The following is a 22,239-nucleotide window of genomic DNA, read 5'->3' on the forward strand; positions in this document are numbered from 1 at the left end:
TAACCAAGGGACCTTAGTTACCCGATGTATATAATGGTTACCTGCGTTCACGGCCTCCGTCAAGATCCCAGCATCGCAAGGTTGTCTGGCGCTGCTGGGATCCTGACGGAGCCTGTGTAGAAGCAAGCGATATCCCAGGATGTTGAGTGTGTGGATGTGATGTGTGAGGTGTGTGTGAGAGTGAGTGTGATGTGTGTGTACTCACCTGGGAGTCGGAGCTCCGTGTCAGTTGGGCCAGAGCGAGCGTGCATTGCGTGAGGGGGCGGGGCCTGCAGAGCGCCGGGGCGAGAGGCCAATCCGTGTGGGGGGGCAGGGCCATGGCGAGCCCAGCGGCCAATCAGCTTTGTCACCGTAAGGACACCATTTTGGAGCAAGACAGACAGACAGACAATCTCTCTATCGTATTTTTCGCTTTATAAGACGCACCTGATTATAAGACGCACCCCCAAATTTGGTGAAGGAAAAGGGAATTTTTTTTTTAATGGGGTCCGTCTTATAATGCCAGTGTCCGTCTAACAAATCATATAGGGTATATGTCCCTTATAGCCCCCCATCCTAAAATTAGCCCCCTTAATCTGGATACGGCCCCCCTGTGTTTGATATGGCCCCCATGCTGCTGCTTATAGTAAAATAAACTCTTTCCTTACCTTCTCCAGCACTGTGCTCCCTCGTGTCTCCCTCAATTATGCTGATCTGCACTTCCTGGTTCTCTGTGCCGGTCATGTGATCGGCACAGCAGAGTGACATGATCTCTGCGTGCATGATCACAGCGGCAGGAGGGAGACACGCTGGAGGAGGTAAGTAAAGAGTTTTTTTTTTTTTTTTTTTTTATTTTACTATGGGCAGCAGCATGGGGGCCATATCTAACACGGGGAGGGGGGGGCAGGCATGTGCCATCAAAGGGGGGTGCAGGCACATATATGTGCTGCTCCCCCAGCCTGTCACCGTGGTGCAGTTTCAGCACCATAGTGATGGACAGCGGCAGTGCATATTATATGAGCGGGAGCAGGAGATCTCCCGCTGCAACCTTCACCAGCCTCTATCAGTCTCTCTCAGCCCCCAGCACCGCTCCAGAGCTGCCCCCACCTCCCCTGGACCCTGCAGTATATAATCTGTATATTCGGATTATAAGACGCACCCCCTACTTTCCCCCAAAATTTGGGGGAACAAAAGTGCGTCTTATAAAGCAAAAAAAAACCGGGCTATCCTATCTATAACATTATATATGAATGGGCTACATTGTCAGCTTCCAGAGGGCGAAGGAGACTAATTCCAAGCTCAACCCAGCAAAGGGTAGCAGCTGCTTTTCTTGACCATAATGACTGGTTCCAGGGATGGTGCAGTGGTTCTATTGAGTAGTTGGCAATCAAAGAACCTGATCACCCACTTAGAACTTACCTGATATGTGATGTACATGTGCGGGTGTGTGGAGGGTTCTTGGGAGCTAAGGCAACCCCACACAGGGCATATGCTGGCTGTGTTACAGCCAGCACCCACCTGCCTCTACCAGTACTGACTGGAGCTGGCTCCAATTGCTGCGGCTTCTATTTTAGAAGTCAGCAAAATTATTTTTTTTTTTTTTTTTTCTTTCAAAAAATTGTCGGGTTTTGTTAAACTTTGCAGACTTTTTTATTTTTATAGTCTGTTTTGCATGGTCTATTGCTGATTACAGAAAGGAGTAACTGAGAATCAGTCAGTGAGCTCGCTGTAAATGACAGGAAGTTTGGCACTGTTTCAACAGACTTCTTTTTCTGAATTTATGACCACAGACCACATCAAAGCTGGAGAAGCAGCCAAACTGTGCAAAATTTGTAATGCTGATGACTGATTACAAAGTGTGTGTGTGTGTTTATATATGTATATATTTATAATATAATATAATTTTTTTTTTCTCTCCAATTAGAAAATAAACTCACTTGATATCAATTGCTTCAGTTTATGAAGGCAATATAGAACTTTCTACATAAAGAGAATTTTTTTTTGTGTAGATAGGTGTGTGTTTGTGTGTGTATATTTCTTTGTCGCTCCATTGGGAGACCCAGACAATTGGGTGTATAGCTTCTGCCTCCGGAGGCCACACAAAGTATTACACTTAAAAGTGTAAAGCCCCTCCCCTTCTGCCTATACACCCCCCCCCCCCCCCCCCCGTTCATCACGGGCTCCTCAGTTTTTATGCTTTGTGCGAAGGAGGCACACATGCACGCATAGCTCCACAATTTAGTCAGCAGCAGCTGCTGACTATATCGGATGGAAGACAAGAGGGCCCATATAGGGCCCCCAGCATGCTCCCTTCTCACCCCACTCTGGTCGGCGGTGCTGTTAAGGTTGAGGTACCCATTGCGGGTACATAGGCAGGAGCCACATGCTGTTTTCCTTCCCCATCCCTTAAGGGCTCTGGGTGAAGTGGGATCCTAATCTGTCTCCAGGCCTGGGACCGTGCTACCTCCGCAGCCCCTGGGGAATCTGCTGGACAGGAGCCGGGTATCGTCAGGGACAAGGCCCTGCTACTGTGAGTTACTGTGTCCCCTTGGGGACTGCGCATGGAGCGCTTGTGTCATACATGCTGCAGCACTGCTGGGTGTGTTAGTGCGCCGAGGACTACCGCGCTGGCCGCGCTTGTTTGCCGGCCACGCTTATAACTTTAGTCCCCGGCTTCTGCGGCCTAGTACCGCATACTCCCGCCCCCGGGCCTGCCAGTCAGTGGAAGGGCGGGACGCTGCACTGGACGTCAGCGCTGAGGGCTGGAGCATACTTTGTATCCTCCTCCCCCCCCCTCACTGAGCACCGTGGGGCACCAGATTCCCGCACTTTCTAGGGCATGCCCACGGCCCCCTCCTCCTCACAGAACGCCGGCAGCCATTCCGGTCAGCACTTCTGAAGCTGGAGAGGAGAGACAACACTGCTCTGGGAGGCCCAGGCAGGGAATCTGGTGGTCACACAACCGCTTTGGGCGGTCGGTAAGCAGCACCTGTTTCTAGGTGCTGGCCCCCCTGGGTGCCGAAGTGTGTGTATGTGTATATATATGTGTATATATATGTGTATATATATGTGTATGTATGTATATGTATATATATATATATATATATATATATATATATATATATATATATATATTGCTATACATTTACTCTGTACGGTCGCACTGTTGGTTTTTGGCTATATACCCTCCCGGATTGTACTCAGAGGAGACAACAGCATGTCGTCCGCAAAAAAGCAAGGGTGCCAAAGCACAGGCTTACTTTGCAACCTGTACCTCATGTGCGGCTATGCTACCGGCAGGTTCCACCTACCCTCATTGTGTGCAATGCTCGGCCCCTGTGGCACTTACTCAGCCGGAGCCTCTGCCACTGGTGGCCCAAGTGGAACCACCTGCTACCACTGTCCAGGTGACAGGGACGGAGTTTGCAGTCTTCGCTGACAAACTTGCTTAGAGTATGGATAAATGGTCTGCTAAGATACTAGAAGCCTTGCAGTCCAGGCCGGTAACACAGGCCCCGGGCACTGTTGAATCATTGACCCCAGGCCCCCCTCGGTTGGAGCAGCAAAGTGCTCCTGGGGTGACTCATGGGTCCCAAGGTGAGGTCTCTGACACGGACCGCAGTCCCAGACCGCCTAAGCGGGCTCGCTGGGAAATTCCCTAGACTTCATCACACTGTTCGGGGTCTCAGCAGGAGGACTCTCTAGAGGATGAAGCGGAGGTGGCAGATCAGGATTCTGATCCTGAGGCCGCTCTCAACCTAGATACACCTGAAGGAGACGCCATAGTGAATAACCTTATAGCGTCCATCAATCAGGTGTTGGATCTTTCTCCCCCAGCTCCTCCAATTGAGGAGTCAGCTTCTCAGCAGGAGAAATTCCGTTTTAGGTTTCCCAAGCGTACAATGAGTACGTTTCTGGATCACTCCGACTTCAGAGAGGCAGTCCAGAAACACCGAGCTTGTCCAGATAAGCGCTTTTCTAAGCGCCTTAAGGACACACGTTATCCCTTCCCCCCTGACGTTGTCAAGGGTTGGGCTCAGTGTCCCAAGGTGGATCCTCCAGTCTCCAGACTGGCGGCTAGATCCATAGTTGCAGTGGAAGATGGGGCTTCACTCAAAGATGCCACTGACAGGCAGATGGAGCTCTGGTTGAAATCCATCTATGAAGCTATCGGCGCGTCCTTTGCTCCGGCATTCGCAGCCGTATGGGCACTCCAAGCTATCTCAGCTTGTCACACGTGCCTCTGCTCCGCAGGTGGTGTCCTTAACCTCTCAGGCGTCGGCGTTTGCGTCCTACGCCATTAATGCTGTCCTGGACTCTGCGAGCCGTACGGCGGTAGCATCCGCCAATTCGGTGGCAGTCCGCAGGGCCATGTGGCTACGTGAATGGAATGCAGACTCTGCTTCCAAAAAGTTCTTAACCGGTTTGCCATTTTCTGGCGACCGCCTGTTTGGTGAGCGATTGGATGAAATCATTAAACAATCCAAGGGAAAGGACTCATCCTTACCCCAGTCCAAACCAAACAGACCTCAACAACGGAAGGTACAATCGAGATTTCAGTCCTTTCGGCCCTCGGGCAGGTCTCAATTCTCCTCGTCCAACAGGCCACAGAAGGGTCAGAGGAACTCCGATTCATGGCGGTCTAAGTCACGTCCTAAAAAGACCGCCGGAGGAACCGCTCCCAAAGCGGCCTCCTCATGACTTTCGGCCTCTTCACACCGCATCCTCGGTCGGTGGCAGGCTCTCCCGCTTTTGCGACGCCTGGCTGCCACAGGTACAAGACCGTTGGGTGAGAGACATTCTGTCTCACGGTTACAGGATAGAGTTTAGCTCTCATCCTCTGACTCGATTCTTCAGAACATCTCCGCCCCCCGAGAGAGCCGATGCTCTTCTTCAGGCGGTGTGCACTCTGAAGGCAGAAGGAGTGGTGATCCCTGTTCCTCTTCAGCAACAGGGTCACGGTTTTTACTCCAACTTGTTTGTGGTGCCAAAGGACGGATCTTTCCGTCCTGTTGTGGACCTAAAACTGCTCAACAAACACGTAAAAACCAGGCGGTTCCGGATGGAATCGCTCCGCTCCGTCATCGCCTCAATGTCCCAAGGAGATTTCCTAGCATCAATCGACATCAAAGATGCTTATCTCCACGTACTGATTGCACCAGAGCATCAGCGCTTCCTGCGTTTCGCCATAGGGGACGAACACCTTCAGTTCGTGGCACTGCCTTTCGGCCTGGCGACAGCCCCACGGGTCTTCACCAAGGTCATGGCAACAGTGGTAGCAGTCCTACACTCTCAGGGACACTCGGTGATCCCTTACTTAGACGATCTGCTTGTCAAGGCACCCTCTCGGGTGGCATGCCAACACAGCCTGAACATTGCTCTGGAGACTCTCCAGAGATTCGGGTGGATCATCAATTTTCCAAAGTCAAATCTGACACCGGCCCAATCACTGACATATCTTGGCATGGAGTTTCATACTCTCTCAGCGATAGTGAAGCTTCAGCTGGACAAACAGCGTTCACTACAGACAGGGGTGCAATCTCTCCTTCAAGGCCAGTCACACCCCTTGAGGCGCCTCATGCACTTCCTAGGGAAGATTGTGGCAGCAATGGAGGCAGTTCCTTTTGCGCAGTTTCATCTGCGTCCACTTCAATGGGACATTCTCCGCAAATGGGACAGGAAGTCGACTTCCCTCGACAGGAACGTCTCCCTTTCTCAGGCAGCCAAAGCCTCCCTTCGGTGGTGGCTTCTTCCCACTTCATTGTCGAAGGGGAAATCCTTCCTACCCCCATCCTGGGCGGTGGTCACGACGGACGCGAGTCTGTCAGGGTGGGGAGCAGTCTTTCTCCACCACAGGGCTCAGGGTACCTGGACTCAGCCAGAGTCCTCCCTTCAGATCAATGTTCTGGAGATAAGGGCAGTGTATCTTGCCCTAAAGGCGTTCCAGCCGTGGCTGGAAGGCAAGCAGATCCGAATTCAGTCGGACAACTCCACCGCGGTGGCATACATCAACCACCAAGGCGGAACACGCAGTCGGCAAGCCTTCCAGGAAGTCCGACGGATTCTGCTGTGGGTGGAAGCCACAGCCTCCACCATATCCGCAGTTCACATCCCGGGCGTAGAAAACTGGGAAGCAGACTTTCTCAGTCGCCAGGGCATGGACGCAGGGGAATGGTCCCTTCACCCGGACGTGTTTCAAGAGATCTGTTGCCGCTGGGGGATGCCGGACGTCGACCTAATGGCGTCCCGGCACAACAACAAGGTCCCGGCATTCATGGCACGGTCTCAAGATCACAGAGCTCTGGCGGCAGACGCATTAGTTCAGGATTGGTCGCAGTTTCAACTCCCTTATGTGTTTCCTCCTCTGGCACTGTTGCCCAGAGTGTTACGCAAGATCAGGTCCGACTGCCGCCGCGCCATCCTCGTCGCTCCAGACTGGCCGAGGAGGTCGTGGTACCCGGATCTGTGGCATCTCACGGTGGGCCAACCGTGGGCACTACCAGACCGACCAGACTTGCTGTCTCAAGGGCCGTTTTTCCATCTGAATTCTGCGGCCCTCAACCTGACTGTGTGGCCATTGAGTCCTGGATCCTAGCGTCTTCAGGGTTATCTCAAGAGCTCATTGCCACTATGAGACAGGCCAGGAAACCAACGTCCGCCAAGATCTACCAAAAGACGTGGAGGATATTCTTATCCTGGTGCTCTGATCAGGGTTTTACTCCCTGGCCATTTGCCTTGCCCACTTTTCTTTCTTTCCTTCAATCCGGATTGGAAAAGGGTTTGTCGCTCGGCTCCCTTAAGGGACAAGTCTCAGCGCTCTCTGTGTTTTTCCAGAAGCGCCTAGCCAGACTTCCACAGGTACGCACGTTCCTGCAGGGGGTTTGTCACATAGTCCCTCCTTACAAGCGTCCGTTAGAACCCTGGGATCTGAACAGGGTGCTGATGGCTCTTCAGAAACCACCTTTCGAGCCAATGAAGGATATTTCTCTTTCACGCCTTTCGCAGAAAGTGGTCTTCCTAGTAGCAGTCACATCACTTCGGAGAGTGTCTGAGCTAGCAGCGCTGTCATGCAAAGCCCCTTTCCTGGTGTTTCACCAGGACAAGGTGGTACTGCGTCCGGTTCCGGAATTTCTCCCTAAGGTGGTATCCCCCTTTCATCTCAATCAGGATATCTCCTTACCTTCTTTTTGTCCTCATCCAGTTCACCAATGTGAAAAGGATTTGCACTTGTTAGATCTGGTGAGAGCACTCAGACTCTACATTTCTCATACGGCGCCCCTGCGCCGCTCGGATGCACTCTTTGTCCTTGTCGCTGGCCAGCGTAAAGGGTCACAGGCTTCCAAATCAACCCTGGCTCGGTGGATCAAGGAACCAATTCTCGAAGCCTACCGTTTTTCTGGGCTTCCGGTTCCCTCAGGGCTGAAGGCCCATTCTACCAGAGCCATGGGTGCGTCCTGGGCTTTGCGGCACCAGGCTACGGCTCAGCAGGTGTGTCAGGCGGCTACCTGGTCGAGCCTGCACACTTTCACGAAACACTATCAGGTGCATACCTATGCTTCGGCAGATGCCAGCCTAGGTAGGCGAGTCCTTCAGGCGGCGGTTGCCCACCTGTAGGAAGGGGCCGTTTTACGGCTTTATTACGAGGTATTATTTTACCCACCCAGTGACTGCTTTTGGACGTCCCAATTGTCTGGGTCTCCCAATGGAGCGACAAAGAAGGGAATTTTGTTTACTTACCGTAAATTCCTTTTCTTTGTCACTCCATTGGGAGACCCAGACAATTGGGGTGTATAGGCTATGCCTCCGGAGGCCACACAAAGTATTACACTAAAAGTGTAAAGCCCCTCCCCTTCTGCCTATACACCCCCCGTGCTCCCACGGGCTCCTCAGTTTTTATGCTTTGTGCGAAGGAGGCAGACATGCACGCATAGCTCCACAGCTTAGTCAGCAGCAGCTGCTGACTATGTCGGATGGAAGAAAAGAGGGCCCATAACAGGGCCCCCAGCATGCTCCCTTCTCACCCCACTCTTGTCGGCGGTGTTGTTAAGGTTGAGGTATCCATTGCGGGTACGGAAGCTGGAGCCCACATTCTGTTTTCCTTCCCCATCCCCTTTAGGGCTCTGGGTGAAGTGGGAACCTGATCGGTCTCCAGGCACTGAGACCGTGCTCCATCCACAGCTCCCGGGGACTCTGCTGGATAAGGAGCCGAGTATCGTCAGGGACAAGGCCCTGCTACTTTGAGGTACTCTGTGTCCCCGTGGGGACCGCGCACAGAAACACTCCAGCATTGCTGGGTGTGTTAGTGCGCCGGGGACCGCAGCGCTGACCGCGCTTGTGCCATCACACACTGCAGCGTGGCTGGGTGTGTTAGTTTTCTGGGGACTACCGCGCTGACCGCCGCTGCCATTTTTACACTGCGGCGCGGCTGGGACTGTTAGTGCGCCGGGGACTACCGCGCCGACCGGGCTTATACGCCGGCCGCGCTTATAACTTTAGTCCCCGGCTTTTCCGGCCTAGTCTCATTCTTTCCCGCCCCCAGGCCTGCCAGTCAGGGGAAGGGCGGGACGCTGTACAGGAGTCAGCACTGAGGGCTGGAACATGCTTTGCATACTCCACCCCCCTCACTGTGCACAGTGGGGCACCAGTTTCCCGCACTTTCTAGGGCACGCCCACGGCCCCCTCCTCTCCTCAGGACGCCAGCAGCCATTCCTGTCAGCTCTTCTGACGCTGGAGAGGGGAGACAGGCTCGGAGAGACCCAGGCAGGGATTCTGGTGACCACACAACCGCTTTCAGCGGGCGGTAAGCAGCACCTGCGGTGCTGGCCCCACTAGTGCAGAAGTGTACTTATAGATTATATGTGTATAGGCTATACTTTACACTGTATGGTGCACGGTTGATTTTTTTTTGGCTATATACCCTCCTGGATTGCTCAGAGGAGACAACAGCATGTCGTCCACAAGAAGCAAGGGTGCCACAGCACAGGCTTACTATGCTGCCTGCGCCGCATGTACGGCTCCACTACCGGCAGGTTCCACTGACCCTCATTGTGTGCAATGTTCGGCCCCTGTAGCACTTACTCAGCCGGAGCCTCTGCTAAGGGTGGCCCAGGTGGAACCACCTGCTACCACTGTCCAGGTGACAGGGACGGAGTTTGCAGTTTTTACTGATAGACTTTCTGAGACTATGGCTAAGATATTAGAAGCCTTGCAGTCCAGACCGGTATCTCAGTCCATGGGCACTGTGGAATCATTGCACCCTGGTCCCCCTCAGTTGGAGCAACAATGTTCTCCCGGGGTGTCTCATAGATCTCAGGGTGAGGTCTCTGACACGGACCGCAGCCCCAGACCGCCTAAGCGAGCTCGCTGGGAAATCCCCTCGACATCATCACATTGTTCAGGGTCTCAGCGAGAGGACTCTCTGTATGATGAAGCGGAGGTAGCTGATCAGGATTCTGATCCTGAGGCCGCTCTCAACCTTGATACTCCTGATGGGGACGCCATAGTGAATGATCTTATCGCGTCCATACATCAAATGCTGGATATTTCTCCCTCAGCTCCTCCAGTAGAGGAGTCAGCCTCTCAGCAGGAGAAATTCCGTTTCAGGTTTCCCAAGCGTACAACGAGTATGTTTCTGGACCACTCTGACTTCAGAGAGGCAGTCCAGAAACACCGAGTTTGTCCAGATCAGCGTTTTTCCAAGCGCCTTAAGGATACGCGTTATCCCTTCCCCCCCTGACGTGGTCAAGGGCTGGACTCCGTGTCCCAAGGTGGATCCTCCAATCTCCAGACTGGCGGCTAGATCCATAGTTGCAGTTGAAGATGGGGCTTCACTCAAGGATGCCACTGACAGACAGATGGAGCTCTGGTTGAAATCCATCTATGAAGCTATCGGCGCGTCTTTTGCTCCAGCATTCGCAGCCGTATGGGCACTCCAAACTATCTCAGCTGGTCAGGCGCAAATTGACGCACTCACACGTACGTCTGCGCCGCAAGTGGCGTCCATAACCTCCCAAACGTCGGCATTTGCGTCCTACGCTATTAATGCTATCCTGGACTCTGCGAGCCGTACGGCGGTTGCAGCCGACAATTCGGTGGCAATGCGCAGGGCCTTGTGGCTACGGGAATGGAAGGCAGATTCGGCTTCCAAAAAGTGCTTAACCGGTTTGCCATTTTCTGGCGACCGCTTGTTTGAGAGATTGGATGAAATCATCAAACAATCCAAGGGAAAGGAAACATCCTTACCCCAGGCCAAACCAAACATTCCCCAACAGAGGAGGGGACAGTCGAGGTTTCGGTCCTTTCGGGGTGCGGGCAGGTCCCAATTCTCCTCGTCCAAAAGGCCTCAGAAGGATCAGAGGAACTCCGATTCATGGCGGTCTAAGTCACGCCCAAAAAAGACCGCCGGAGGTGCCACTACCAAGGCGGCTTCCTCATGACTTACGGCCTCCTCACACCGCATCCTCGGTCGGTGGCAGGCTCTCCCGCTTTTGCGACACCTGGCTGCCACAGGTAAAAGACCGTTGGGTGAGAGACATCCTGTCTCACGGTTACAGGATAGAGTTCAGCTCTCGTCCTCCGACTCGATTCTTCAGAACATCCCCCGCCTCCCGAGCGAGCCGATGCTCTTCTGCAGGCGGTGGGCACTCTGAAGGCGGAAGGAGTGGTGGTCCCAGTTCCTCTTCAGCAACAGGGTCACGGTTTTTACTCCAACCTGTTTGTGGTTCCAAAGAAGGACGGGTCTTTCCGTCCTGTCCTGGACCTAAAACTGCTCAACAAACATGTAAAGACCAGGCGGTTCCGGATGGAATCCCTCCGCTCCGTCATCGCCTCAATGTCCCATGGAGATTTCCTTGCATCGATCGATATCAAAGATGCTTATCTCCACGTACCGATTGCTCCAGAGCATCAGCGCTTCCTGCGCTTCGCCATAGGAGACGAACACCTTCAGTTCGCGGCACTGCCGTTCGGCCTGGCGACAGCCCCACGGGTTTTCACCAAGGTCATGGCTACAGTAGTTGCGGTCCTCCACTCTCGGGGTCATTCGGTGATCCCTTACTTAGACGATCTGCTGGTCAAGGCACCCTCTCAAGAGGCATGCCAACACAGCCTTGACGCTACTCTGGATACTCTCCAGAGTTTCGGGTGGATCATCAATTTTCCAAAGTCAAATCTGACACCGGCCCAATCACTGACATATCTTGGCATGGAGTTTCATACTCTCTCAGCGATAGTGAAGCTTCCGCTGAACAAACAGCGTTCACTACAGACAGGGGTACAATCTCTCCTTCAAGGCCAGTCTCATCCCCTGAGGCGCCTCATGCACTTCCTAGGGAAGATGGTAGCAGCAATGGAGGCAGTTCCTTTCGCGCAGTTTCACCTGCGTCCTCTTCAATGGGACATCATACGCAAATGGGACAGGAAGCCGACGTCCCTCGACAGGAACGTCTCTCTCTCTCAGGCAACCAAAGCTTCCCTTCGGTGGTGGCTTCTTCCCACTTCATTATCGAAGGGGAAATCCTTCCTACCCCCATCCTGGGCGGTGGTCACGACGGACGCGAGTCTGTCAGGGTGGGGAGCAGTTTTTCTCCACCACAGGGCCCAGGGTACGTGGACTCAGCAAGAGTCCAAACTCCAGATCAATGTTCTGGAGATCAGGGCAGTGTATCTTGCCCTAAAAGCGTTCCAGCAGTGGCTGGAAGGCAAGCAGATCCGAATTCAGTCGGACAACTCCACAGCGGTGGCTTACATCAACCACCAAGGGGGAACACGCAGTCGGCAAGCCTTCCAGGAAGTCCGGCGGATTTTGATGTGGGTGGAAGCCACGGCCTCCACCATCTCCGCAGTTCACATCCCGGGCGTGGAAAACTGGGAAGCAGACTTTCTCAGTCGCCAGGGCATGGACGCAGGGGAATGGTCCCTTCACCCGGACGTGTTTCAGGAGATCTGTTGCCGCTGGGGGATGCCGGACGTCGACCTAATGGCGTCCCGGCACAACAACAAGGTCACGGCATTCATGGCACGATCTCACGATCACAGAGCTCTGGCGGCAGACGCCTTAGTTCAGGATTGGTCGCAGTTTCAACTCCCTTATGTGTTTCCTCCGCTGGCACTGTTGCCCAGAGTGTTACGCAAGATCAGGGCCGACTGCCGCCGCGCCATCCTCGTCGCTCCAGACTGGCTGAGGTCGTGGTACCCGGATCTGTGGCATCTCACGGTCGGCCAACCGTGGGCACTACCAGACCGACCAGACTTGCTGTCTCAAGGGCCGTTTTTCCATCTGAATTCTGCGGCCCTCAACCTGACTGTGTGGCCATTGAGTCCTGGATCCTAGCGTCTTCAGGGTTATCTCAAGAGGTCATTGCCACTATGAGACAGGCTAGGAAACCAACGTCCGCCAAGATCTACCACAGGACGTGGAAAATATTCCTGTCGTGGTGCTCTGCTCAGGGTTTTTCTCCCTGGCCATTTGCTTTGCCCACTTTTCTGTCCTTTCTTCAATCCGGATTGGAAAAGGGTTTGTCACTCGGCTCCCTTAAGGGACAAGTCTCTGCGCTTTCTGTGTTTTTTCAGAAGCGCCTGGCCAGACTTCCACAGGTACGCACTTTCCTGCAGGGGGTTTGTCACATCGTCCCTCCTTACAAGCGCCCGTTAGAACCCTGGGATCTGAACAGGGTGCTGATGGTTCTTCAGAAACCACCGTTCGAGCCAATGAGAGATATTTCTCTCGCACGCCTTTCGCAGAAAGTGGTTTTCCTAGTAGCAGTCACTTCACTTCGGAGAGTGTCTGAGCTAGCAGCGTTGTCATGCAAAGCCCCTTTCCTGGTGTTTCACCAGGACAAGGTGGTTCTGCGTCCGGTTCCGGAATTTCTCCCTAAGGTGGTATCCCCCTTTCATCTCAATCAGGATATCTCCTTACCCTCTTTTTGTCCTCATCCAGTTCACCAATGTGAAAAGGACTTGCACTTGTTAGATCTGGTGAGAGCACTCAGATTCTACATTTCCCGTACGGCGCCTCTGCGCCGCTCCGATGCACTCTTTGTCCTTGTCGCTGGCCAGCGTAAAGGGACACAAGCTTCCAAATCAACCCTGGCTAGGTGGATCAAGGAACCAATTCTCGAAGCTTATCGTTCCTCGGGGCTTCCGGTTCCCTCAGGGCTGAAGGCCCATTCTACCAGGGCTGTGGGAGCGTCCTGGGCCTTGCGGCACCAGGCTACGGCTCAGCAGGTGTGTCAGGCAGCTACCTTGTCGAGCCTGCACACTTTCACGAAACACTATCAGGTCCATACCTATGCTTCGGCAGATGCCAGCCTAGGTAGGCGAGTCCTTCAGGCGGCGGTTGCACACCTGTAGGACGGAGCCGTTACGGCTCTTATGAGGTATTATTTACCCACCCAGGGACTGCTTTTGGACGTCCCAATTGTCTGGGTCTCCCAATGGAGCGACAAAGAAGGGAATTTTGTTTACTTACCGTAAATTCCTTTTCTTCTAGCTCCAATTGGGAGACCCAGCACCCGCCCCTGTTCCCTTCGGGCTGTTGTTCTTTGTGTACACATGTTGTTCATGTTGAATGGTTTTCAGTTTTCCGAACTTCCTTCGGATTGAATTTACTTTAGACCAATTTATAGGTTTCCTCCTTCCTGCTTTTGCACCAAAACTGAGGAGCCCGTGATGCACGGGGGGTGTATAGGCAGAAGGGGAGGGGCTTTACACTTTTAGTGTAATACTTTGTGTGGCCTCCGGAGGCAGAAGCTATACACCCAATTGTCTGGGTCTCCCAATTGGAGCTAGAAGAAAAGGAATTTACGGTAAGTAAACAAAATTCCCTTCTTTAAATATCTTGTATTGTATATCTATGTATTATATATCTTGTATATAATAATGTAATTATATATACTATAATATATAATACTTCTATTATATATTTACCGTATGTATAATATATAATACAAATACAATTGTGTATTTGTGTGTGTGTGTATGTACACACACACACACACACACACACACACACACACACACACACACACACACACACACACACACAATCTTTTTTTATTTATTATACAAATAAAATACAGTATATTATATTATATTTATATTTTTTTTTTTTTTTTTTGTCATTTCAAACTACAACTTGAAGTAAAAAATTTAAAAATATCCCTGGTGGGATTGTAATCATCTAGGTTCTAACATTTTCACGTGTTCCCTCCTCAGGTTGAAGGTGCTGTGAAGATGGTGAATGAGGAAATCCCAACTACACAAACTGAAGAGCCCTTGACGCCATCTGTGATTCCAGAGTATAGCGCTTTGCCCGCTACTATGGGATTAGCGGATCCAGATTTCGGAGCCGCCATTCAGATGGACCTCAGTCTCGTGGATGATTTCAAGGCCGCCATTGAGGGTAAGGAGCGCGGTCGCTCTGTGGACATGCGCAGGTTTTTTGCTTTGTCTCAGGTGGTAACTGCTCTTGTCTTGGTTTCCTTACAGTCAAAGGCTTTGACCAGCCGATAGAGATTGACTATTTGGAGAACTTCGGCTCCTCCTTAGTAAGTCTCCTCTACTGTCACATCTCCGTTCCTATCCTCTGTGAATTATTTACCACCTGCCCCGTCTATTGTCTGTCTTCCCTGACATATGGGACTTTAGGAATTTACTAGAAGTCTTCCACCCCAACCCCCCCCCTGGTCTTTTGTTTTTCGTAGTTCAAAGAATCTGCTCTCCGAAAACAGTCCCTGTTCCTGAAATTCGATCCTCTGCTCAGAGAGTCGCCCAAGAAGTCTGGGGCTGCCGGCCCAGCCATCGCGTGCGATGTGGCACCGCCTAGCCGGTAAGTGGGCCATGCCTGATAGTGGTGGTCGTCCTCTAAGGCGAGGCTGTCCTGTAACGTTGTTCTGCATTTTCAGGACCGAGCTCTTCGGAGATTTCCCTGAACCGTCATTTCCTCTGACTCTGTGCCTTGAAAATGAGGAAAAGCCTAAAGGACTCGACCTCCTGGGGACCTTTAACATCTCCGTAAGTAACATGGTGACACTTTCCTTTACATTGCCTGCAGGTGGGGGACGCCGGCTTCAGTCCTGTTAAACAAGTTTGTTGCTGACTTTAAAGTTATACCCATCTCAGACATTATCTATCTTTCCTTGGGACAAATCATCTATATCCAATAGGGTAGGGTTCGGTACCACAACGATTAGCTCTGCCAGATATTAACACTAGAAGTCCCAGAGAGGGGTCATTTAACATTTCTACCATTGGAACCCTATGGAGCTTGAAATTTCCGGGACTTCTAGTGTTAAGTGGTCGGAGCCGAAACACTGCAGCACCATACACTGGACAGTGATCATTCCTGCAGCTCTGCTCCTATTGAAGTGAATGTGATCTCAGCAGTACCGGGGATTGACTACAGTATATGGAACTATTCTGGATTTAAAGGAATCTGTCTACCAGGGTTTTGCCACCTAATCCGAGAAGGGGCAGAGATCCTGATTCCAGTGATGTCACCTACTTGGCTCCTAGTGTAGCTTTTAAAAAATCACGGATTAATCAGCAGTAGATTATCATTACAGGACTACTTGGCCTGCTGCAGGTAGTCCAGAATGTGCATGAGCTCTGTATATCTGCTAGATCTGCAGCAGAGAAAATGACAGCAAACAGGTCAGTAAGTGACACATCGCTGGAATCGGCGTCTCTGCCTCTACATTATGCTGCTCTCAGATGGGGGGAGCAAAAACCCTTTTAAACAGATTGGTGGAGTCTCTAGATCTTGGTACCCGATCTGATGGCCTAAGGATAGATCATCAAGATATGAAGCCTGGAAACCTATTTAAATGGAATCATTCTAATCAGAAAACTTCTATTAATAAGCAGTTAAATAGCGTTAAAATGCTTCCTGGCCTCTTTACTAAAAGAAAAAAAAATGCAGCGACTGGGAGAAAATAAACTACTTTCTTCCCACGAGCCGCCAGCTTTCAGTCATGGGGTTGTGCCCAGATTGGCTTCAGTCACCGCTAACAGACCTCCGTGCTGTACTGGCTGTAAGCGCGTTTCTACATTTTGATTGTTCATTATGCAGAGATGCACTACAGAACTGGCTGTCAATCAAAATGCAGGGGCGTGTACTGAGCAGTGACTGTTAGCCGCACTGACTGAAAGCTGTAAGTACCGTATTTTTCGGATTATAAGACTCACTATTCCTCCCAAAAATTTGGGAGGAAAATGAGGGGTGCGTTTTAAAATCAGAATATAGCTTACCGGAGGGAGGGGGGGGGGGGGCTGTCTGTGCGGCGTGCGGGTGGCCAGGTGCCTGTCGGTGCTGGCTGCTTCTCTCCTGGAGGCCGGTTGCCTCTCTGTACAGGTGGGCGGCCTGCTGGCTCCCATTCTGTGCGGGCAGGTGGCTGTGCAGCAGGTGTCCTAGTGTCCGCAGGCCCAGTTTCAAATGATGGCGCCGGGAGTCAGCGCATGCGCAGATGGAGCTCTTGGATGAGAGCTCCATCTGCACATGCACCGCTCCAGGCGCCATCACTTCAACCGGGACCGCGGACAGACTGGGACACTCACCGCACCGGCCTGCACCACTTCTGACACGCCGCTGCTGCCACTACTGAGCCACCGCTGCGGCTGCCAGCACAACCTCTGCCTCCTGTTACAGCCACCCCTGCTGCCCTCCTCCAGTAAGACAACACCGGAGTATAAGACGGACCCCATTTTTATTTTTATATATATATTTTTTTTTTTTACTTTAGCTCTAAATTTTGGGTGCATCTTATAATTCGGTGCGTCTTCTAAAACGAAAAATACGGTAAATATATGTAATTAAAAAAAATCTAAAATGATATATTTCTTTATCGTTCCTTTGGAAGACCCAGACCATGGGTGTTTAGCTTCTGCCTCCGGAGGACACACAAAGTACTACACTTAAAAGTGTAGCTCCTCCCTCTGAGCCTTTACACCCTCTGGTGGCCAGTCCTAGCCAGTTTATTGCTTTGTGTCAGGAGGCATACATCCACACATGCATTCTCATCTGATTTGTTTGACTTTTGGAAAGAGTTTGAAGAAAAGCGGGTCCATATCTGGACTCCCGGCATGTCCCTTCTCACCCCACTGTGTCGGCGGTGTTAAGGTTGATTTACAAGGCTGCAGCCTTACATGCCGCGCTCCTTCACCATCCCTTCTTGGCTCTGGCTTGAAGTGGGAGCCAGCACGGTCTCCATGCCTGGCAGGAGTCCGGTCTCCATCCACAGCCCCTTGAGGATTCTGTTGGACCGGAGCACTCATCCCCAGGGACATGGCCCTGCGTCTCAGCAGCTAAGTACCTGAGACGTTTATGTTGGGGGTCCCGGTTCTTTATTGTAAGAGGAGAGTATGCTGTATGTGATTGTTTTAACTTTTCCGGCGGGTTCTCTAGCTTTTGCCTGAGAACCGCGCCGATGGTGACTGCTTGTCGGCCTCGCCACTTGAAACTAGGCCTCCGGCGAAGCCAGGGCCTAAATTTATTTTCCTGCCCTCGCATGTCACTCATGCAGAGGGACAGGTTCGGCTCCTCCCGGCGGCCGTTCTACACAGGGGAGAGACACTCCCCATTGCTGGGGCATCCCTCCTTCCCTGCAGGTCTCTATAGCCCTCCAGTTCCCGCTCTTTTATAGGAACACCCTCTTCTCAGGCAGAGTTCACTCTGCTCTGGGACATTCTGCATCTCTGCTGAGGTGCTGCGACTGGGGGACCAGGCTTCGGGATCTGGAGGGCACACAACACCGCGCTCAGCGGTCTGGTAAGCCACAGCCGGTCTCCGGTTGTGGACCTCTGTATATTCTCCCTGGGGTTCATTCTCTGCAAAGCCCCCACTCCAGCAGCATGTCTCACATAAGGAGCAAGGCTCCAAAGCTTTATTCTACATGCACTGCATGTAAGCTCCTGCTGCCTGAGCCGAGCACCTATCCACATTGTGATGTCTGCTCTAACTTGCCAGTCTCACCCCCAGTGGTCTCTCAGGCTGCTGCTGCACCTGTGACTGAACCCCCGGCCTGGGTAGAGTCCTTTTCTAGGTCCATATCCCAGTCATTTGCTGAGTCCATGGGACTTTTGTCCAGGACTTTAATGAATATGCATCAGCCTCCCTCACAGGGTGCCTCTAATACTCTTGACAGAGGACTCCTATCCTCTGACCTCTGTCCATCGGAGCTCACGGAGGATTCATCATCTGATCCCAGACCCCGTCCTTCTAAGAGAAGGCGCAGGGTTTCCTCCCGCTCCCCATCCCACGGCTCTGTCTCAAGAGCTGACTCTCAAGATGAGGAGGATGCCCTCACTGGGCACTCGGAGGCTATGTATCCCATCGATTTCTCTGAGGGTGACTCAGATCTTAGTGATTTGATTGCTTCTATTAATTCTGTGCTGGATCTCAATCCGCCAGTGTCAGAGGAGCAACTCTTTGGCAGAGAAACATCAGTTTACCTCGCCTAAGAGAGCAAAGAGTGTTCTTTAACCACTCCAGTTTTCAGACCGCTGTGACCAAACCCAGGGCCTGCCCTGACAAACTTTCCAAAGCGTGGTTCTGATGACTGGTTTCCATTTCCACCTGAGGTGGTCAAGGAGTGGTCTCACTCCCCAAAGGTAGACCCTCCGGTGTCTAGGCTCTCAGCCCGGACTGTTGTGTCTGTGGCTGACGGCACCTCACTTAAGGATTCCCCTGACTGTCAGATTGACCTTCTGGCCAAATCTGTGTATGAAGCTGCGGGGGCCTCGTTTTCCCCGACTTTTGCAGCAGTGTGGGCTCTCAAAGCCATCTCTGCTTCTCTAGAGGAGATTCATTCCCTCACCAGGGAATCTATGCCTGAGATGGTTACCTTAACTGCTCAGGCTTCAGCTTTTTCATCTTATGCCATGTCTGCCATGCTAGAGGCTGCTCACCGCACTGCGGTGGCTTCAGCCAATTCTCTTGTTATCCGCAGGATTTTGTGGCTTCGAGAGTGGAAGGCAGATGCTTCTTCCAAGAAGTTTCTTGCTGGGCTCCCTTTTGCTGGTTCATGGCTGTTTGGTGAACAGCTGGATGAAATCATTAAAGAAGCTACTGGCGGGAAGAGTACTTCCATGCCACAAACAAAGACCAGGAAACCCGCCCAGGGTAGGAATCAATTGAGGTTTCGTTCCTCCAACTGGTCATCCTCTAAGCCTTCCGCCTCGTCCGCTAACTCAGCCAAGGATCAGAATCCAACTGGCGCCCAAAAGCGCGTCCGCAGAAGACCGCAGGAGGTTCTGCCACCAAGGCAGCTTCCTCATGACTCTCGGCCCGCTCCAGCCACGTCCTTAGTCGGTGGCAGGCTCTCCCACTTTGGCGACGCTTGGTTAAAGCAAGTCTCCGATCAGTGGGTGAGAGACATCATATCTCACGGCTACAGGATAGAATTCTCTTCCAGCCCTCCAAACAGATTTTTTTTTCTCTCAACTCCCCCCTGCTCCAAGGCCGCCACCTTCTCGCAGGCCGTGGCGTCCTTGCAGGCAAACGGAGTGATTGTCCCAGTTCCCGCTCAGGAACGGTTCAGAGGTTTTTACTCAAATCTCTTCCTAGTTCCAAAAAAGGACGGTACCTTCCGGCCCATCCTGGATCTAAAGCTTCTCAACAAGCATGTCCGGGTGCGGCATTTTCGCATGGAGTCTCTGCGATCAGTCATTGCCTCTATGACCCAAGGGCAGTTCCTGGCGTCCATCGACATCAGAGATGCCTATCTGCATGTGTCACATCAGCGTTGGTTACGTTTTGCGATAGAGGATCATTTCCAATTCGTGGCTCTCCCCTTCGGGTTAGCCATGGCCCCTCTGGTATTCACCAAGGTCATGGCGGCAGTGATTGCGGTCCTGCACCTCCAGGGGTTAGCAGTGCTTCCTTATCTGGACGACCTTCTGGTCAAGGGTACATCCAGCGCAGACTGTCAGCGGAGTGTTTCGCTCACTCTCGCCACCCTAGCCCAATTCGGGTGGATTGTCAATCTTCCCAAATCCACTCTGACTCCGACCCAGAGTCTCACGTACCTAGGGATGCAGTTCGAGACTTTGTCGGCACTTGTGAAGTTGCCCTTAATCAAACAGCAGTCTCTCCGGCTAGCGGTGCGCTCTCTCCTGAGGCCCCGCCGTTATTCCCTCAGACGCCTGATGCAGGTGCTGGGTCAAATGGTGGCCTCCATGGAGGCGGTTCCCTTTGCCCAGTTCCATCTGCGTCCTCTGCAGCTGGACATTCTCCGCTGTTGGGACAAGCGGCCTTCCTCCTTACAGAGGTTAGTGGCTCTGTCGCCACGGACCAGAAGCTCTCTTCAGTGGTGGCTTCGACCCCTCTCCCTGTCCCAAGGGCGCTCCTTCCTGACTCCGTCCTGGGTGATTCTCACCACAGATGCCAGCCTATCTGGCTGGGGAGCAGTACATCTCCACCACAGAGCACAGGGCACTTGGACTCCGTCCGAGTCAGCCCTTTCAATCAATGTGCTGGAAACCAGAGCTGTGCTTCTAGCTCTCCTAGCCTTTCACCACCTATTGGCGGGCAGGCACATTCGAGTCCAGTCAGACAACGCGACAGCGGTTGCCTACATCAATCACCAAGGCGGGACACGCAGCCGCCTGGCAATGTTGGCGGTCCAACGCATTCTTCAATGGGCGGAGGACTCAAAGTCCACCATATCCGCAGTCCACATCCCTGGCGTAGAAAACTGGGAGGCAGATATCTCAGCCGTCAATCCGTGGACAGTGGCGAGTGGTCCCTGCACCCGGCAGTGTTTCAGTCAATCTGCCGCAAGTGGGGCACTCCGGACGTGGACCTAATGGTATCCCGTCACAACAAGGTTCCGGTTTACGTGGCTCGCTCCCACGATCCTCAGGCCTTTGCTGCGGACGCTCTGGTTCAAGACTGGTCTCAGTTTCGTCTGTCCTACGTGTTTCCCCCTCTAGCTCTCTTGCCCAGAGTCCTGCGCAAGATCAGAATGGAGGGCCGTCGAGTCATCCTCATTGCACATCTTCCGGACCGTCCAGACCTGCTCTCGCAAGGTCCGTTTTTCCGCCCGAATTCTGCGGCACTCAAATTGACGGCGTGGCTCTTGAGTCCTGGATTTTGACGGCTTCTGGTATTCCTCCTGAAGTCATCTCCACTATGACTCGGGCCCGTAAGTCTTCCTCCGTCAAGATCTATCACAGGACTTGGAAAATTTTCCTGTCCTGGTGTCGCTCTTCCGGCCATTCTCCTTGGCCATTCTCGTTGCCGACCCTTCTGTCTTTTTTACAGTCTGGTCTGCAGCTAGGACTGTCCCTCAACTCTCTCAAGGGACAAGTCTCAGCTCTCTCAGTGCTGTTCCCGCGGCGTCTCGCCCGGCTGGCTCAGGTCCGCACCTTCATGCAAGGTGCGTCTCACATCATTCCGCCTTATCGGCGGCCCTTGGATCCCTGGGACCTTAACTTGGTCCTCACGGTATTGCAGAAACCCCCTTTCGAGCCCCTTAGGGAGGTTTCTTTGTATCGTCTTTCTCAAAAGGTGGCCTTTCTAGTTGCCATAACTTCTCTCAGGAGAGTTTCTGATTTGGCTGCGCTCTCCTCAGTCACCTTTTTTGGTTTTTCACCAAGACAAGGTAGTTCTCCGTCCGACCCCGGACTTTCTTCCTAAGGTGGTCTCTCCCTTCCACCTTAACCAGGATATTTCCTTGCCTGCCTTCTGTCCGGCCCCTGTTCATCGCTTTGAGAAAGCGCTGCATACTCTAGATCTGGTGCGTGCTCTCCAGATTTGTGTCTCGCTGCGCTTAGGCGGTGCACCTCTCTTTTTGTGCTAACCACAGGGCGGCGCAAGGGTCTCTCTGCTTCTAAGCCGACCTTGGCCCGTTGGATTACATCGACCATTTCGGACGCCTACCAGAGTACTCAGGTGCCTCCCCCGCCGGGGATCAAGGCACACTCGACCAGAGCTGTTGGTGCCTCTTGGGCTTTTAGGCACCAGGCTACGGCTCAGCAAGTCTGTCAGGCTGCGACTTGGACTAGCCTGCATACCTTTTCGAAGCACTACAAAGTGCATGCTCATGCTTCGGCAGATGCGAGCTTGGGCAGACGCATCCTTCAGGCGGCTGTCGCCCACTTGTGAAGTTAGGCTCCGCCTACTTCTTACTTTTTTTTGTTTATTCCCACCCAGGGACAGCTTTGGAACGTCCCATGGTCTGGGTCTCCCAAAGGAACGATAAAAGAGAATTTTGTTACTTACCGTAAATTCTTTTTCTTATAGTTCCGTATTGGGAGACCCAG

General features: G+C 52.5%; 1 protein-coding gene across 1 annotated transcript in view; it reads left to right on the forward strand.

Annotated features, from left to right (window-relative positions):
• The window catches only part of TACC3 (transforming acidic coiled-coil containing protein 3), a 94,118-nt gene that overhangs the window by 22,974 nt on the left and 48,905 nt on the right, over window positions 1–22,239 (forward strand). The window contains exons 6-9 of the mRNA XM_075346805.1: window positions 14,194–14,380; window positions 14,467–14,525; window positions 14,682–14,806; window positions 14,883–14,991. Of these exons, the coding sequence (XP_075202920.1) occupies window positions 14,194–14,380; window positions 14,467–14,525; window positions 14,682–14,806; window positions 14,883–14,991 (480 nt within the window). The remainder of the gene's footprint in view (window positions 1–14,193; window positions 14,381–14,466; window positions 14,526–14,681; window positions 14,807–14,882; window positions 14,992–22,239) is intronic.

Source organism: Anomaloglossus baeobatrachus, chromosome 1, assembly GCF_048569485.1.
Source record: "Anomaloglossus baeobatrachus isolate aAnoBae1 chromosome 1, aAnoBae1.hap1, whole genome shotgun sequence".
NCBI lineage: Eukaryota > Metazoa > Chordata > Amphibia > Anura > Aromobatidae > Anomaloglossus > Anomaloglossus baeobatrachus.